We start from the raw sequence: 19,393 nt of genomic DNA, 5'->3' as shown, positions 1-19,393 counted from the left end.
CTTTGCTGCGGCCGCTCCGTTTGCGAACCCATTAAAACTAACTTCACAGTTTGTCTAAATTTATTTATTAAATGTAAAACGTGTTTAGCCACAAGAATGTACTACTGTTCTGCTCGCGCTGACACCCAAAACTAAAATAATCTCTTTCAAAATATGTAAATTTTCCATTTTAAATTCAAAAAGAATTTCATAGCGAGACTTTATACATGTATTGATTTCAAGGCTGTTATCTCTTCATAAAAATCTGTTTTCTGCCTAACTCATTGGTGGTGTTTTGGACTTTCAGTGGGAAATGAGGCTGAAGATTAATGTTGTTCCACAAATCTGAGTTACCAATAGAAAACTTTAAACTCTGACTTGGAGTGCATTACTTTTTTATAAGGAGCACAGATGTTCTACGTTTCAAATCCTGAATGCATGCTCTGATCCAACTTTCACTGCTCCTTGGCTCAGTAGTAGCACAACAACTGCTGAATCAAAAAGCAATGGGATCAGGCCACTGCAGTTGTGATGAATGTAAGAAAGTCATATTTTTGAAAATCTTTTGCAGTAATGTTATTAAAACCTGGGTTGGGATGCATACAGACAGTACGACTGCTGGAGCAGTTATTACGGTGTCGTAAAAATGTGGTCACCATTGATTTTCTGGTGACATGTACTGCTAATGAATTTGAGAACCATTTACTTGTTTAAAGATAGTTAGCTAATGGAATATTATTTGGGTTTGATGGACCCCTGGAGTGTAGATATTTCAGGGTTTTTGTGTTTGGTCTTGACAAGACAAGTCAAGAGACATGTACGTTGAGACAAAAGAATGCCTTGTCCTTTGGGTACAGATTATGTAGTTAATGGGAGGAGCCAGGACTGTCTGAGGAGTCAGTAGATCCGAGAACATTTAACCTGAATAAAGGTGTTTGATCCTGAAAGGTTCTCTCTCCAAAGATTCTGCACAGAGAAAAGCAAGTAAAACCCTGGTTGTTAACTTTATTCATGAGTGGCATTTACAATTACGCAAACCAATATATAGTAATCTAGTGGCAGTTTAGGAAGCCAGTTGAGATTTCCTTGTTTACTTGACAACTATTGTAATTTAACTGTAAAGCTATTTCTTTGTTGCTAATGTGATTAATTCTATGATTAAATTAAAGTTTTTAACATGGTCAATGTTAGCACTCCTGTGGTCCAGTAACATTTTCCTCACAGTTTTACAAGTTGAAAATAGTTGGCTTCTCTTTTGGGATCCCAACAGCAGTACAGTACTGAGGGAGTGCTGCACTGTCAGAGGGTCAGTACTGAGGGAGTGCTGCATTGTCGAAGGGTCAGTACTGAGGGAGTGCTGCACTGTCAGAGGGTCAGTACTGAGGGAGTGCTGCATTGTCAGAGGGTCAGTACTGAGGGAGTGCTGCACTGTCGGAGGGAAAGTACTAAGAGAGTGCTGCACTGTCTGAGGGTCAGTACTGAGGGAGTGCTGCACTGTCAGAGGGTCAGTACTGAGGGAGTGCTGCACTGTCAGAGGGTCAGTACTGAGGGAGTGCTGCATTGTCAGAGGGTCAGTACTGAGGGAGTGCTGCACTGTCAGAGGGTCAGTACTGAGGGCGTGCTGCACTGTCAGAGGGTCAGTACTGAGGGAGTGCTGCATTGTCGAAGGGTCAGTACTGAGGGAGTGCTGCACTGTCGAAGGGTCAGTACTGAGGGAGTGCTGCACTGTCGGAGGGAAAGTACTAAGAGAGTGCTGCACTGTCTGAGGGTCAGTACTGAGGGAGTGCTGCACTGTCGGAGGGTCAGTACTGAGGGACTGCTGTACTGTTGGAGGGTCAATACTGAGGGAGTGCTGCACTGTCGGAGGGAAAGTACTAAGAGAGTGCTGCACTGTCTGAGGGTCAGTACTGAGGGAGTGCTGCACTGTCAGAGGGTCAGTACTGAGGGAGTGCTGCACTGTCAGAGGGTCAGTACTGAGGGAGTGCTGCACTGTCAGAGGGTCAGTACTGAGGGAGTGCTGCATTGTCAGAGGGTCAGTACTGAGGGAGTGCTGCACTGTCAGGGTCAGTACTGAGGGCGTGCTGCACTGTCAGAGGGTCAGTACTGAGGGAGTGCTGCATTGTCGAAGGGTCAGTACTGAGGGAGTGCTGCACTGTCGGAGGGAAAGTACTAAGAGAGTGCTGCACTGTCTGAGGGTCAGTACTGAGGGAGTGCTGCACTGTCGAAGGGTCAGTACTGAGGGAGTGCTGCACTGTCGGAGGGAAAGTACTAAGAGAGTGCTGCACTGTCTGAGGGTCAGTACTGAGGGAGTGCTGCACTGTCGGAGGGTCAGTACTGAGGGACTGCTGTACTGTTGGAGGGTCAATACTGAGGGAGTGCTGCACTGTTGGAGGGTCAGTACTGAGGAAGTGTTGCACTGTCAGTGCGTCAATACTGAGGGAGTGCTGCACTGTCAGACGGTCAGTACTGAGGGAGTGCTGCACTGTCGGAGGGTCAGTACTTGGGGAGTGCTGCATTTTCGGAGGGTCAGTACTGAGGGAGTGCCGCACTGTCAGAGCGTCAGTGCTGAGGGAGTGCTGCGCTATCGGAGGGTCAGTACTGAGGGAGTGATGCACTGACAGAGCGTGAGTACTGAGGGAGCGCCGCACTGTCAGAGGGTCAGTACTGAGGAACTGCTGCACTGTCAGAGGGTCAGTACTGAGGGCGTGCTGCACTGTCGGAGGCTCCTGTCTTTTATATATCTTTTATGTTGAAACAAATGTTAATTTAAACAGAGTTAACCACATTAGCAACAAAAGAATAGCTTTACAATTAATAGTTACAACCGTTTTCATGTAAAAGAGAAACATTTTAACGTGATATCATTATCTTGCAATTAAGCAAACCAATATATTTGAAATACCGTTCATGAATGAAGTTAACAACCAGGTTTCTACTTGTTTTCGTCTGTGCAGAAGAGAGAACCTTCCAGGACCAAACTGAAATACCTCTGTGTAGATTGGAGTTCTAAGACCAACTGCCTTTTCAGACCGATCTGGCTCCTCCCGTTAAGTAATCATCTGCCCACCATGCATAAGGCATTCTTTTATCTCTTGCAAGATGTCCCTTGACTTGTTTAGCCAGGATCAAGCGTAATACCCCAATAAATTATCTGCACCCTAGGGATCTTTCAGACCTAAACAATATTCCATTAACTAGCTATCTGTGAACAAGTAATCAATGATCACTTTGCTTTTACGACACCTTAATCACAGCTCTAGCATTCATAATGCTATGACGCCCTGGGCTAGTGCGCGGTCAATTCCAGATCTGACTCTCACTTCCTCTGAAAACCATCCCACTCAGCTAGGACCTAATCGCCACCTTCCGCCAGGCAGAATATGGCCTTTGGTTACCAGCCAACCAATCGAACTGAATCCCTCCGATCTCTCGGGTACCAGAAAGTCTGAGTTTTTCTGTTCAGAAGCTAAACCTCCACAACACAGTGTATCATTTTCCAACTATTGAGTTACTCCCCCCACCCCCTGCTCGACTTAAAGCCATGTCCATTAAATATCCATGGATCAAAATGATAACCACAAAGTAAAAGACATGGAGAGTAAGGAAATCAACAGGAAGGGTCTTTACAATACTGTCTGTATGCATCTTAACCCAGGTTTTTAATAATCCTGCAAAAAATATAAAATGACTTTCTTACATTCATCACAACTTAAACTGCTTCTTTAATAACCTTCTCGCTGCCAAGAACTCCGAACCGGGGAACTCTGTTGATGATTCCAGTGTTCAGTCCTATTTGCAAATACTTGGACAATGAAAGCAGTCAATGCCTGCGAGCAGCAAAACCTGGACAACATCCACAATTGGACTAACGAGTTGCATGAATGTTAATTGCCACAAGTGCCAGGCAATGACCATCACCAAAAAAAAAGTCTAACCAACTCTCCTTGGCATTACCATTGCCTAAAAAGTCGCCACCAATATATTGACCGTACCATTGCGTTCTGCCACTTTCTAAAGGGCAGTTAGGAATGAGTAATTGATGTTGGCACTGTGACACATCCCAAGAATGAATAGGAAAATCTGTGAATTGCACTGTTTTTTGGTGATGTCGGGTTCTAGTACATTTCTCATGCTGGCGCAATGTTTTCCACTCTCAATTAGCAGATTAAAGACAGTTTGAAAGTACTTGGTGATAGTACTTTGCTTTACTCCCTGCCCTCTGCTCAAAATTAATGTCTACTCTTTAACACTGATACTGATTACACGCTTTGACACTCTAGATGGACAAACCAAAATGCAGGGCGTTACAGAATGGCCAACCATTACGCTACATAGAATAGGCTTACTGTTGTATCGCAAGGCAAGTGACGAGGCAGTGTTTGATCACAATAGTGATTTATCTAACCAAGAAGAACTACATACACAGAACAGCACAACTAGTACACTGGCCTTGTCCCCACGACTCCCAGGCTAACTCTGATCAACCCTCAACAGCCAGATCTGCACCTAAACACCCATTAGGCTAACGTTTGTGCACGACAACCCCCCAGGTTCAGGGTCTGGCACATGGCCTGTGAGGTATTGCCCCTTAAAGGGGCCACGCGACCACACTTGACAAGTTCAGTGAATAGTGTCACAATGGAATTGGAACGTTTGCAAGAACTAACATTTTGCTTCATGCATCTGTTCTTTTTACAGGACATTATCACCTGCATTTCATCAAGCATTGCTATCTTTTTGTCGCATGGCAACCGATAGTCGTTTGGGAGCAGAGGTAAAACCTTTATTCAACATTTGTAAACCTAACTCTTCAGAATCTGACTGCTGTTTATTATGTTGGATATTGATGTGTAGTCAACATGTAAACCTTAACTGTTTGAGACTGTTCTACACTATTTAATTCCTGCTATGTCTATCTAAAGCTAAAGCTATTTTAAGATGGCTACTAATTGCCTCTTGTGATTTTTGTTTTATTGCTAATTAATAAATCAGGTTATTTAGTTTGAGCCTGAAGTTATCCAATTTTCAAGGTAGAGTTCTGCAATTGATGTGGCTGCAAGAAAAGTTTGCATTGTCTCTTTGGAGCTAACAATTGCAAGCCGGTGGATAGAGTGCATGCAAGGTATAGTTTACAACCAGGTGGTTGTGTTTCTTTTTAAACAAATTCGTTGGCAGGGGCAACCCAACGAGCAGCAGAGTTCAGATTTCTGTCACACTTTTTTTTAAATTCAGCATTATGTTGCCCTGCCACAGGAAATTTGATCTAACACGCTGCAGATTTGATTGTTTTTTTTAAAAAAAATTCGTAGAAATACCCTCTTAAGGTGGCGGCCATGAACTGATCGGTCACGCGCAAGGTGGCTCACGCTTGGAGACTTGGTTTTTTGGTCCTTTTTACCCGGTAAACGGGTGTTTTGGAGGGAAGTAGAATGAAGCAAGTGAAGTTCATTGGTTTTCCCTGCAATGTGGGTTGTCGGCGGGTTTTAATACAAGGTTTAAATCGAACAAGATTCAGAGGACCCTCGTGGCGCAGTGAAGGAAAAGATGGCGTACCTCACCGTGTCGTCGCCACCCTCCCAATCACCAACGGAGGAGTTGCTGGTGAATTGAAGACGCACAGGCAGGAGATGCGGGATGACCTGTCCGAGGTGATTGTGGTCACAGTAGCTCCTCTTTTCGGGGTGGTGGAAAGGGTGGCGGAGCGACTGGAGTCACGGTGCAACGATTCAAGAGGTGGAGAGCAACTGGGAGGCAGAGACATCAACGCCGGCGGCGGCCAACAAGGTTTTGATGGCCAACTAGGAGAATCGATCCAGCTGTCAAAACCCAAGGATACTTGGACTATCTGAGGGAATTTAAGGCACGGGCACCACCAAATAAGTGGTGAAGATGTTTGGGAAGCTGGTCGAGGAGGAGGGGTTTTCGCGAAACCTGCCACGATGGATCGGGCCCACCGTCACTGCGCCAGAAGCCGAGAGCCGAGGATCCGCCGCAGGCAGTAATCCTTCGGTTGCACAAATATTTGGAGAAGGAGCAAATCTTAAAGTGGCGAAGATCATGCAACACGGTAGCTGGGAGGGCCACCCCATATTAATCTACCCGTACATTGGGGCCAACCTGGCCAAACATTGAGCGGACCCAAGTCAGATTTGGGATATTGTGCCCTTAGGGGCTGGTTTAGCACAGGACTAAAGAGCTGGCTTTTAAAGCAGACCAAGGCAGGCCAGCAGCACGGTTCAATTCCTGTACCAACCTCGCCGAACAGGCGCTGGAATGTGGCGACTAGGGGCTTTTCACAGTAACTTCTTTTTTAAAAAAAATACATTTGTTAAAGTTTTTAACACAATTTTTCTACCTTACAAACAATAACCCCCCCCCGTAACAAAAAAAAACGAGAAATCACGCGGAGCAAGAATATACATGGCAAAATAGTATATTTATATAGCTTTGTACACTGGCTCTCTCCCGTATGTGCCAGTTTCCCCAACTCTTGCTGCTGCTGCTGACCGACCTTCCTCTAACGCTCCGCGAGATAGTCTAGGAACGGTTGCCACCGCCTGTAGAACCCCTGCGCAGACCCTCTCAAGGCAAACTTAATCCTCTCCAACTTTATGAACCCAGCCATATCGCTTATCCAGGCCTCCACGCTGGGGGACATCGCCTCCTTCCACATTAGCAAGATCCTTCGCCGGGACGCAAAGGCCAGAATACCGGCCTCTTTCGCCTCCTGCACTCCCGGTTCGTCCACTACTCCGAATATTGCTAGCCCCCAGCTTGGCTTGACCCGGACTTTCACCACCTGAGATATTGCTCCCGTCATTCCTCTCCAGAACCCCTCCAGTGCCGGGCACGACCAAAACATATGGACATGGTTCGCCGGGCTCCCTGAGCACCTTCCACATCTGTTCTCTACCCCAAAGAACCTGCTCAACCTTGCCCCCGTCAAGTGAGCTCGGTGAACCACCTTAAATTGTATCAGGCTGAGCCTGGCACACGAGGAGGAGGAATTAACCCTACCCAGGGCATCAGCCCACAGACCTTCCTCGATCTCCTCCCCCAGTTCCTCCTCCCATTTACCCTTCAACTCTTCTACCAGCGCGTCCCCCTCTTCTTTCATCTCCTGGTGTATTGCCGACACCTTGCCCTCCCCGACCCATGCGCCCGAGATCACCCTGTCTTGAATTTCTTGTGCCGGGAGCAACGGGAATTCTGTCGACTCACAAAAGCCCTTCCTTAACAGCCTCCCCGAACAGGTGCCGGAATGTGCCGACTAGGGGCTTTTCACAGTAATTTCATTTGAAGCCTACTTGTGACAATAAGCGATTTTCTTTTCATTTTCATTTCATTTCATTTCACCCGCATATATCTAAAGGCATTTCCCGGGGGTAACTCAAACTTCTCCTCCAGTGCCCCTAGGCTCGCAAACGTTCCGTCAATGAACAGGTCCTCCATTCTTCTGATCTCCGCCCGATGCCAGCTCTGGAACCCCCCGTCCATCTTCCCCGGGGCAAACCGATGGTTACCCCTGATCGGGGACCACACCGATGCTCCCATTGCACCCCTGTGCCGTCTCCACTGGCCCCAGATCCTTAGTGTTGCCGCCACCACCAGGCTCGTGGTATACTTTGTCGGCGAGAGCGGCAGCGGTGCCGTCACCAACGCCCCCAGGCTCGTTCCTTTACAGGACGCCGTCTCCATCCTCTTCCATGCCGCCCCCTCTCCCTCCATAACCCACTTGCGGATCATCAACACATTTGCTGCCCAGTAATAGCTCCCCAGGTTTTGCAGCGCCAACCCTCCTCGCTCCCTACTGCGTTCCAGGAACCCTCTCCTTATCCTTGGAGTCTTATTCGCCCACACAAACCCCATAATACTCCTACCTACTCTCTTGAAAAAGCCCTTGGTGATCACGATGGGAAGGCACTGAAACACAAACAAAAACCACAGTAACTTCTTTTGAAGCCTACTTGTGACAAGCGATTTTCATTTCATTTGTTGAACATGGGTCACGTTCAGAGAACACTATTTTAACATGCCGGAGGAGGTGAATGACTTTGAAAAAGAATGGTTTGGGGGAGAATTAATGGCAATGATGAGCAGTTGGTGCTGTTATTTGAATGATTGTGTTTGTTCATGTTTTGGTTCTTCACCATGGTTGATTTTGGGATTCCTTGAGATCTGCGTTTATCTCTTCACGGAAGTTTGGGGTATCGGGCCCCATCAAGAGTGGGTATGGGTACGTTCTTCCCCCTTTGCATTAGTCGGATGGGGGAGTGGGGCTGGGGTAGTTGGGGCTGTTTGGGTTGGGTTCTTTTTGTTGATTTCCTAGTGGGTGCGTCACCATGCTAACAAGGATGCTAGTAAACTGGAGAAGTGTGAGGGACTAGGCTGGGTGGGCAGGAGGGTGGGTCGGTTAGGTTGGTGAGGGGCTGCAGTATGCCAAGGTTGGTAGGATTTTCATTGTTCGGGTTTGGGAGGGTGACTTGGGGAGCTGGGGGGGGGGAGGGTATAGTGCTGGTGACGCAGGTTTCTTTATGGTTAGGTTTGGGAGAGGGTGGTGATGGCAGCTATTTTGGGTGGTCTTGAAACCGAGGCGAGCCTGGATTTGGTTGGGTGGCCTCACAGTGGATATGGCTGATCCTAATGGGGAGAAGGGCTATTTAGAGACCCCCCTGTCAGGATGATTACATAGAATGTGAGGGGGTTAAATGGTCCTGTCAAAGGATCCCGGGTGTTTATGCATTTGAAGCGTTTGAAATCTGATGTAATCTTCTTGCAGGAGAAGCATTTGAGGGTTAGGGAGCCGAAGAGGCTAAGGAAGGGATGGGTGGGGCAGGCCTTCCATTCAAATTTTGATTTGAAGTAGAGAGGAGTTGCAATCTTGTTTAACAAGAGGGTGGCATTTACAGCAGCCAGTATGGTGCTGGATCCTGCGGGGGCAATTTGTGATGGTGGAGTCTGCACGTTCTCCCCGTGTCTGTGTGGGTTTCCTCCAGGTGCTCCAGTTTCCTCCCACAGTCCAAAGATGTGCAGGTTAGGTGGATTGGCCATGAAAAATTGCCCTTCGTGCCCAAAAGGTTAGGTGGGGTTATGGGGATTAGCTGGAGGTGTGGGCTTAAATGGGGTGCTCTGTCCAAGGGCTGGTGCAGACTCAATGGGCCGAATGGCCTTTTTCTGCATATCGGGATTCTATGGCGAGTGGGGTCTTGCCGGGGGCGTCCCTGCATGTAGGGATTCTATGGCGAGACTCTCACCAGCTGATCAAGGGGGTTGATTTCAATTGCGTGTTGGACCCGAGGATGGACAGGCCGAGCCCCTATGACCTTAGTAACTTTGGGGATGGCGAAGGAGTTGGCAGTGTTTATGGTGGGGGTGGGGGGGGCTTTCCCACATACATCAAGTGTATTCCCAAATAGACTGGTGGGGAATTCGGTACTTCTGTGGGTTGTGCGGGCTGAGTACGCTGCGATAGTGATAGCGGATCTTACCCACATTATGTGGATGTGAGGCTAGAGGCAGGTCGAGTCCGGTGGCCCCCGTGGAGGTTAGATGTGGCGCTCCTGGCAGACATGGCGTACTGTGAGAAGGTAACCTCAGCCAAAGGAAACTATGTGGAGTTCAACCAGAAAAGGGGATGTGGCTCTCCACGTTTTGGGAAGCACTGAAGAGGGGAGGTACTTTCATAAAAGGCCCACAGGGACAAGGTTGGGAAGGTGGACAGGCAGAGGCTGGCCGACTTAATTCTGGGAGCGGATGGGTAGTACTCCACGGCCCCGACAAAAGAGCTGTTAGTGGAGAGAAAGAGGGTACAGGTGGAATTTGATCTGGTATCGACTGGGAAGGCGGTGAACCAACAGCATCGCTCACAGGGAGTGTTCTATGAGTATGGGGAGAAAGCCAGCCGTCTATTAGTCCAACGGTGGTGGGGAATGCACAGGTCGGGGTGGGGGCAAATGGAGGAGGCTTCCTGTGTTGGGTCGTGTTTAAGGGCATTGGCCACTGCCCCCTCCCATTTTCCCCAGGGAAATTCACGTTGAATCCGATGGTGGTGGCATCCCTTAAAATCTGGAATCAGTTTGGGCGGCATTTTAGATTGGGGGGGGGCATGTCAGTATTGTCACCAATCTGCAGAAACCTTAGATTTGCACCTTCTGGGATAGACACAATTTTCATCTTCTGGGATAGAAGAGGGAGGGGGTCAAGAGGATTAGGGATCTGCTTGTGGAAGGTAGGTTCGCGGGACTGGAGGAGTTGAAGGAAAACTACCAACTCCAAAGAGGGAGCGTTTAGATATATGTAGGTGCAAGACTTTGTTCGCAAAGAACTCTCTTCATTCCCCCAGTTGGCGAGACATTCACTGATGGACAGGATATTGTCTTGTGATGAGCTGTGGGAAGGGAAGATCTCGGACATAGATGGGATGGTGCTGGAGACTGGGAAGGCTCCATTCGAAGAGATGAAGGGGAAATGGGAAGAAGAATTGCATTTGGTGCTGGAGGGAGGGCCTGGAATGAGATATTATATGGGGTAAACTTTATTTTGTCTTGTGTCAGGCTGAGTGATACAATTTAAAGTTCTCTGTAGAGCACACATGTCTAGAGGGTGAATGAGTGGGCTCTTCCCCAATGTGGAGGATAGGTGTGAGAGGTATTTAAGGGGGCCAGCAAACCATTCTCATATGTTCTGGTCCTGCCCAAAATTGGTAAAATTTTGGGCCTCTGTCTTTGAGACGGCGTTGGTGATCGTGGTGGTGAGGTTGGAGCCATGCCCATTGGCGATTTTTGTGGTGTCAGATTTGCCAGAGCTTCGAGAGGTGAAGAGGGCCGATCTTGGCCTTCGCCCCTCATTGCTTGCCGATGAATCCTGCTAGGGTGGAGGTCGATGGTGCCTTCAGGCCTAGGGTCTCAGCATGGCAGTTGGGGGACACGGCAGAATTTCTGCGACTAGAAAAGAACAATATGTCCTTTGGGGATGGTGGGGGATTGAGGGGCGGAAGTAGGGCATGGGGGACTGGGGGTTATAGTAATAGTTTACAAAAACAAAAAATGACAAACTGTTGGTTAAGTTTTTTACACGTTTGTGATTTTTTTTTTTTTTTGCACTGTTTGGAATAAAATGTATTTTTTAAAATACCCTATCTTGCTTTCCAATTATGCAATTTGCACCTGCAGCACAGTTAGCAAACCAGCAAATGCACAGAATCGTGGCTACAGTACACCCACAGTTAGTAAGTGCAACGACACTAAGGAGGCCATTTCTAATCATCTTCCATATCTTCCAGAGTCTTGAACCGGTCTGTTGTTCACGGCTATGAATCCTATGAGTTGAGAATTCTCCCATTTGATCGCACGTTCGATGGAAATCGGAAAGAAGCACGTTGAAGAATGAATTAATATGCCAATAATTGTGGAAAATTCTACTTGTGAAACTGAGGGGATAATGGACCACAGCTAATTGCTGACCGATGTGTAGACGTTTAACTTCCACTTCCTTAATGGAACCGACATTCCTAAAAAATCAGCAGATGATCTGTTGGGAGACTTATTTCCATAGATCTTGGGAGGGTGTGAACTGAAGTTGGTCAACTACTGAAGTCGTGATGCTAATGCCATCGTTTTTAAGTTATTTATGTTTTTATTTTGAACTTTATTTTTCCAACTTGAAATGAAAGCACAATTTAAAACCGCGGGGCCTAGAAACGATTGTACACCAGTTTATTTTCTATTTGTCCAGGTTTCTCGAATCGCAGATAGTGAGCAGTGCGTGATGCTGATGTTGGGGCGATGTCTACCACACATCGTGCCGAACGTGCTACTAGCCAAACGAGAAGTAAGAGAAAATCATCAACGCAGTTCCAAGAAATGTAGCATTCTCTCATTTCTGCCCCTTAATTTTACAATTTCAACCTTTTTGAGCTCATGTTCTCATTTTTTTTTCTGATGCAAGTCTGTATTAGTTATTTCAAATCATATTCTTACTCTTGTGCTTGCATCTCTGATCCTAGAAAATGGTTGTACATCTCTGCCAGGTGAGTTCAGAAGTCCTGAAGGTATCCAAAAGGCTTTCTCCATTGTTGCTGCTACAACCTTTATTTATTTGCTGCAGTTTCTATCTATTAAAAAAGTTTCAGGCTAATCACTTTAATTCTATTAATATTCTAATGTTTGCAAATGCTAGCGTAAAGTCATCTTTTGCCTTTTAGCGAGTAGTTTTTTTTGTTACTATTAAATCTCTAACTTCTAGTGTGAGGCTTACCCCATTTACCATTTACATTAAAGTGTGTGTGGGAAAACTAACGAAGGTGGTGTCAATCTTTGTGTAAAAGTACAAATTAGCAACATGGATTTTGAATAGACAATTCGGAATTATTTCACTAAAGTGGTTAACAGCATTGGGAGAAAATTAGCAATGGTTATAGCACAAGTGTTTTCATTTGGGACCAATATTTTGCTATTAAATAATGAAAACGTAACTTTGATTTATTTCAACATGGCCTTAACTGCTCCCTTCGCCATTCAGCCCACCTGCCACAGTCTGCCACCAACTCTACCTCCCTCTCTGGAACTATTAGTAAGACAATGAATAACGTATGTGCCCTCGCCAGCAGCAACCCTGCATTTCACCCCCTCCCATCTTCTCCATCATAAAATGAATACAACATGTACAACATATAACATCTCCCACCTACTGTGCTGGAACCTTTGTTCTATGAGCTCCTTGGGCTTGCTCGAAGTGAGGGTAGCGGGAGCCTTAAGAAATTGGTTTGTGGCACTCCTGATGGAGGCCATGAGCTGATCGGTCGCACACAAGGTGGCTCCTGCTTGGAGGAGGTTTTTGGTCCTTTCTACCCAGTTAATGGGTGATTTTTGTGCAAAAAGTGCAAAGTGAGTGGAGTGTGTTGGGTCCTCCCCTAGTGTGGATTGTCAGTGGGTTATCACACCCGGCGATAGTCGTTTCAAAAAGTCCTAGCTCAAGAGCTGGAGGACACGCGTGGCACAGCACTAATGGGGAAGGGTAGTCATCGTCTGCCATACTGCTTGTATCTGGATATGTGTGATAATTAATCGTTGGCAAGGAACGGGTTGCCAGCCACACTTGCGCAAGCTTCTATTTCTTTGATCCCAAAGAAGGATAAAGACCCGACACAGCACGGGTCTTACAGGCCTGTCTCCTTGCTAAATACAGATGTGAATGCTAAATACAGGTGTGAAGGTATTGGCTCAGGTGTTGGCGAGGTGGTTGGAAGGGGGTGTGCCCTATGTGGTCTCGGAGGAACAGATCGGGTTTGTTAAGGGGTAACGGATGTCAAGCAACATCAGGAGGCTGTTCAATGTGGCAATGGTCCCACCAAGAGGTAGAACGCCTGGGGTTATCATCAGTGGATGCAGAGAAAGCCAGTAGATTGGAGGTACCTGTTCGAGATCCTGAGCAGGTTTGGATTTGGACCGACATTGGCCTCATGGGTGCAGTTGCTGTATGCATCCCCCACGGCGAGTGTGAGGACGAACGTGATGGACCGGTTTCTCCAGATTTCTGGTGCGGCCCGCCGTCGGGGTTCTCCATTTTGCCGGCTGGTCAATGGGTTTTCCCACTGTGGGGCAGCCCCATGCCGAAGGGAAACCCCCGGACTGCCGGCAAAATGGAGAATTCTGACGGCGGAGATTTCAGCCCGATTAATTTGGGGTATTTTACGTTGCATAAGGGAACAAGGTAGAGATGCCCACTGTCCCCATTGCTGTTTGTTTGACTATTGAGCCCTTGGTGATTGCGCTGCGGGCTTCAAGGAAGTGGAAAGGCATTGTGAGGGCAGGTAAGGAGCATAAGGTGTCGCTGTATGCGGATGATTTGTTGCTGTGCGTTTCTAACCCGCTGGAATGCGTGGGGAAAATAATGGGCCAATGGGGACAGTGCATTTTCTGGATATAAACTGAATGTGGTGTAAAATGGGATACCTCCAGTGAATGCCCGGTGGGGGAGTGAGAATCTGGGAGCCCTGCCATTCAAGCTGGCCAGGAGAAGGTTTTGGTGGCCCATGACTGACTCACATGCATAAATGGACCCTGGCCAGTCTGGTAGAGGGGGTCAAAGGGGATTTGAAGGGGTGGGATGCCCTGCCACTGTCCCTAGCAGAGAGGGGACAGACTGTGAAGATGAACCTTTTGCCGAAGTTTTTATTTTGTTTTTCCATCCCTTCCAATATTCCTTCCCAAGGCGTTTTTCCGGAGGGTAAATAAATTAATTTCTGAATTTGTTTGGGCAGGCAAGATGCCAGGATTCGGAGGACCTTTTTGCAGAGAGGGAGACAAGTGGGAGGGTCGGCGCTCCCAAACCTGTTATACTATTAAAAGCAAATTACTGCGGATGCTGGAATCTGAAACGAAAGAGAAAATGCTGGAAAATCTCAGCAAAAGTCTGGCAGCACCTGTAGGGAGAGAAAAGAGCTAACGTTTCGAGTCCGATAACTCTTTGTCAAAAGCTGTTATACTATTATTGGGTGGCAAACATGGAGAAGGTGAGACCTAGGTGTGGGGGTCAGAATGGGTGCAGGTGGAGGAGGCCTCGTGTGTGGGGATGAGCTCGAGGGTCCGCTCCCGTTTTTCCTGGGTAGGCACGATAGCAGCCCCGTCGTTGTATCATCTCTCAAAATATGGAATCAGTTGAGGCGGCATTTTGTTATAGGAAGTAAGTCGGTACTAGCCCCAATATGTGGGAAACACCGGTTTATACCGATGGAGGGATGGATGCAATGTACAGGAGTTGGTACAAGGAGGGGATAGAGCCGGTTAGGAACCTGTCCGTAGAGGGGAGGTTCCCGAGGCTGGAGGAATTGCAGGAGAATTTCAAATTGCCAACGGGGAGCGAATTCGGATAATTTCACCTCGGCTGCCGAAGCATATGCTGTTAGATCAGTAGATTTTTGGTGTTTCGAAGCTGCCGGAGCTGCTGGAGGGTAGGGGGTCTGATGTCGTGGCCTTCACTTCTCTGCCGGCGATGAATCTTACTGAGTTGGAGGCCAGCGGTGTTGCCGGGGGATTTGTACGAATTTTAAAAACTGGAAAAAAATCAAGTCCACTCTCAGGGAATTGGGATAAGGGATTCTATGTAAGATGGAGGTTTGAGGATCTATTTGTCACCGGGAGGGGGGGGTGGGGGGGGGGGGGGGGGGGGGTTGAATAGAAAGGGGGTGTTGGGGTAGTTCAGGGGAGAACAAAGGGGCAAATTGACAAATTTGAATCATGTCTGTATTTGGTTGTGGTACGTGTACGTTACTGATTGTGTTTGGTTCACAATATATGTTTTAAAAAGAAGTTGGGTAATGCCGAAGAGAAACGTGAAGACCAGTCCTTGTCTATATTAATAGGTTTACAGTTTTCCTCGATAGAGGCTAGGCAAACCACGTGCTCGACACACACCTGAAAATGTCAGCACGTTGAAGGTAGGCAGTATCGTGTGTCAATTCCTACCCCTGCCTTGTATCTAAACAAGCTTGTTTTTCTTCAGCTAAAGACTATTTGCTTTACATATTTAACCTGTTTTAACGACACCTGGGGCAAAGTCTCTAGCCTCTCCAAAGATGGGGTAATTGACGATTAGAATGATAAACACTCTTATCTAAATAGGTGGGGGGGGGTTTCCCCAGGAGTTAAGTGACGGTACTTGTTGAAAGTTTGCGGTCTGCTGCTTGCAAATATTACCTGTGCTGTGCTTTATTAAGATGAGCACTCAAAATACAAGTAAAGTTGGCAACACACTTGACCAAAGTACTTTACACAGTCCAAAGATGTGCCGGTTAGGTGGATTGGCCATGATAAATTGCCCTTAGTGTCCAAAAATTGCCCTTAGTGTTGGGTGGGGTTACTGGGTTATGGGGATAGGGTGGAGGTGTTGACCTTGGGCAGGGTGCTCTTTCCAAGAGCCGGTGCACTCGATCGGCCGAATGGCCTCCTTCTGCACTGTAAATTCTATGATGACGTGTCATAGGCTCAACAACAAAACAGGAGATGGGCTATTTGTGGTGTGGTAACAGCAGGAACCAATCCTATGGTCGCAAAATAACCAGGAGAATAAACAAATAGAGAAAAAATAACCATAAAGACAGGGTAATAAAGAGAAGGGGGTAGTGGGGGAAGGAAAGAGTTGCATTTCTGTAGCACCATTAATAGCCACAGGACATGCCAAAGTACTTTACGCCAATTAAAGTCGTTTTTTTTGACAATTTGCACATGGCAAACAACAATATTAAAACAACCAAATCTGTTCTGGTGAAGATATAGTGGCGGTGATCAAAGTATGGAAGGCATTGGACCCAGGTGGCATGCACTGTAGATTGCTGAGGATATTCGGAATTGCAGAGGATCTGACCACAATATTTCCATATTCTTGGATATGGAAGTTGGGACCGGATGGTAGCATGTATAGAATAATGGTATAAAGCAAGTGCCAGTTAGCCTGATATCAGTCGTGGCTAATGTTTGAGGCTGAACTGGCTCATTAGAAAGAAATGAGCGAATTAAGATCTGCTGACACAAATTTGCAAAGAAAGAGGAAGCTGTTTCTGACAAATTGTACAGTGTCCGTTCGGTAAATAATGGAGTGTACTTCAAGGATATCTGCATAAGCATTTTGAAGAGGTACTTGATATTTTGCCGCACAAGAGGTTTGTTGATGAGATTAAAATATTTTAGGAAAGGGATTGTGACAGTCTGGATAGGAAGTTGGTTGAAAGCGAAAACAAATTACTGGTTAATGGATTCCTTTCTGGGGGCCACAGGAATTTTAACAGTCATGTCCTGCAGCAGTCCATTGCTTTGTTTTAATGTATGTCAATAATCTAGGGCTACGGGCCACAGATGGAGTTTGCAGATGGCAAGGAAGTAGGGATTGGGGTTAATTGAAGAGGATTGTAAACCGAGAAGGTGGGTTCATAGACTGGGACAGACAGGGTCAGGTTTAATGTGGAGAAATGTGAGCTGATGCATTTCGGGGTTGGGAAAGAACACGATGATTAATTATGCTCCAAATGGTGTAAGCCCTTGAGCAGAAAGATTTTGCATAAAAGGAAATAATGCACAGATTGAAATTTTGCAGTCTGCACAAGAGCATTTGCCCCCTCCTGTGGTCATATTGTAGACTTATTGGCACTAACCCAAGCCATAAATTCCGTGCACCAAACAAATTAAGTTCCTCCACAGTTAGGTCAGTATTCTGCTCCTGCCAAAGATCTTAAGTACTGTGCAGATATCGCAGTCTGTTCAAGATCACTGTCGCTTATATTTATTACTTGAAATGCTCATATGAGACTGCGACTTCCTTGTGAATTGACAAAAGGAGTTACCTCGTCCTGTTAGCCGCACTATTGAAAACCACTCCATTAAATACTAGAAATCCACCACTGGACATGCGGCAGTACTGATTGCTGAAGGCGAACTGACATTGCATGGTGTGGAGGAGTCAACAGCATCTGGAGACTTACTGTGGTAAATGCCTTGGTTTAGTTCCCTCAGTACATCCATTAATAGAGCATATACCCTGTATAGTGACTTGATTTCCAGCTTATGTCATATACGTACGTCCCTTCTGAAATATCTTGAAATCTGATGTTATTTTCAAATTTAATTCTTCTAACGTTCACATGGCTGTCTCGGCCTTTCGCAATGTCCTGGGTTGCTTGGTGTCAGTTTCCAAATTATTTGCTCATGACCAGACCTTCACGGGTTCTCAATTAAGGCCTTAACTTTTGCCTTCGTAAGTTAATATGTGCACTGACAAATAGCCCAAATCCAGAAGCATTGCATGGAGCCCTCGCCATTTATCGCGTTGTGACATTTTCATATCCTTTACCATATGGTTCTCCAGAACCAGTCAATTTAGTGAATGAAAACAACAGGATTATTGAGCTCAAATTAGAAACAGAAAATACTGGAAACACTTTTGATCAGGTGGCAACTGTCTGTGTGTGGGGGAGGGGGGCATATAGAGAATGAAAGGGAAAGTCAGTGCTGGAGCAGAAGAAAGAGTTTAACTGATAAGGGATGATGGTGCAAAGCAAAGGAGATGTTAATGGGACACGTAAAAGAACAAATGATGGACCTGAAGGAGTGTAAATGGGGAAAATGGGACCATTACCAACAGCTGCTGTCCAGAAAATGAGGGACCCTTTTTTAAAAAAATCAAAAGGCTGTAATGTGCTTAATTGAAAAATGAGGTGCTGATCCCCGATCTTGCATTAAGCTTCATAGGAACAAATTAAAGTGACAGGCTGCTGGAAGTTAGGGATCGCACTTGTGGACTGAATAGAGGTGTTTTGCAAAGATGTCACTAGATCTTTGATCTTCCATGTCGGTGCTAATGCCGCTGTGCGAGAATCATGAGTTTGAACCGGGGGGGGGATGGATAGTGTATAAAGGAAGTGGAGGGAAGTGGGGCTGGTCAAGGTGAGAGATCTGTATTTGGAGGAAGGGTTCGCCAGTCTGGAAGAGCTATGGGAGAGGGTAGAGCTGCCGAGAGGGAATGAGTTCAGGTATCCGCAGGTTAGGGACTTTGTGCGAAAGGTCTGGAGGGGGTTCCTTAGGTTGCCGGGATACACCCTGCTGGAGCGACTGCTGCTCCTGGATGGGGACGGGGAGGGAAGAATTGGAGATATATACAAGTGACTGAGGGAACAAGGAGGTGAGTGGGTGGTGACGATCAAGGAGAAATGGGAAGCGGAGTTGGGAGGGGGGATCAATTGGGGAGCATGGAGTGAGGCACTGCTTACAGTAAACGGGACCTCCTCTTGTGCAAGGATGAGCCTGATGCAGTTTAAGGTGGTGCACAGGGTGCATATGACTCGGGCGAGAATGAGTGGGTTCTTTCGGGGGTAGCAGATGAGTGTGAGAGGTGTGGGCGGGGGCCAGTAAATCACGCGCACATGTTTTGGGGTTGTGAAAAATTGGGAAGGTTCTGGGTGGGAGTGTTTGCAGTCTTAGCCAGGATAGTGGAGGAACGGACCCTTTGGTGGCGATATTTGGGGTCTCAGAGAAGCCGGAGCTCATGGAGAGGATGAAGGCCGATGTCTTGGCCTTCGCCTCTCTGATTGCACGGCGGCGAATTTTGCTGGAGTGGCATCGCCACCAGGGGTAGCGGCTTGGTTGGGTGACCTGTACGACTTCCTGCGATTAGAGAAGATAAAGTATGAGTTAAGGGGCTCTTCAGGGGATTTGAGGAAAGGGGGGGGGGGATGTTTGTGACCGTGTTTGAGGAGCTGTACGTCGCGGGGGAGGGGGGGGGTGAAAAAGGGGAAAAGTCTGTACAGACTGTATAGTGGATTGTTGGGAAGTATGTTTCCCGGGGTGTTGATTCGCTGTAACCTGTTTTGATACATGTTTGTAATACAATACTTTTTTTTTAAAAAGATCTTTGATCTTCCCACTAT

General features: G+C 46.8%; 1 protein-coding gene across 1 annotated transcript in view; it reads left to right on the top strand.

The window, feature by feature from the left end:
* relch (RAB11 binding and LisH domain, coiled-coil and HEAT repeat containing) overlaps window positions 1-19,393 on the top strand; it is a 127,605-nt gene that overhangs the window by 46,676 nt on the left and 61,536 nt on the right. Inside the window, 3 exon segments of the mRNA XM_072510122.1 lie at window positions 4,678-4,753; window positions 11,713-11,808; window positions 11,984-12,007. Of these exon segments, the coding sequence (XP_072366223.1) occupies window positions 4,678-4,753; window positions 11,713-11,808; window positions 11,984-12,007 (196 nt within the window).

Source organism: Scyliorhinus torazame, chromosome 6 (genome assembly GCF_047496885.1).
Source record: "Scyliorhinus torazame isolate Kashiwa2021f chromosome 6, sScyTor2.1, whole genome shotgun sequence".
NCBI lineage: Eukaryota > Metazoa > Chordata > Chondrichthyes > Carcharhiniformes > Scyliorhinidae > Scyliorhinus > Scyliorhinus torazame.
This window is presented reverse-complemented; position numbering and strand designations above follow the sequence as displayed.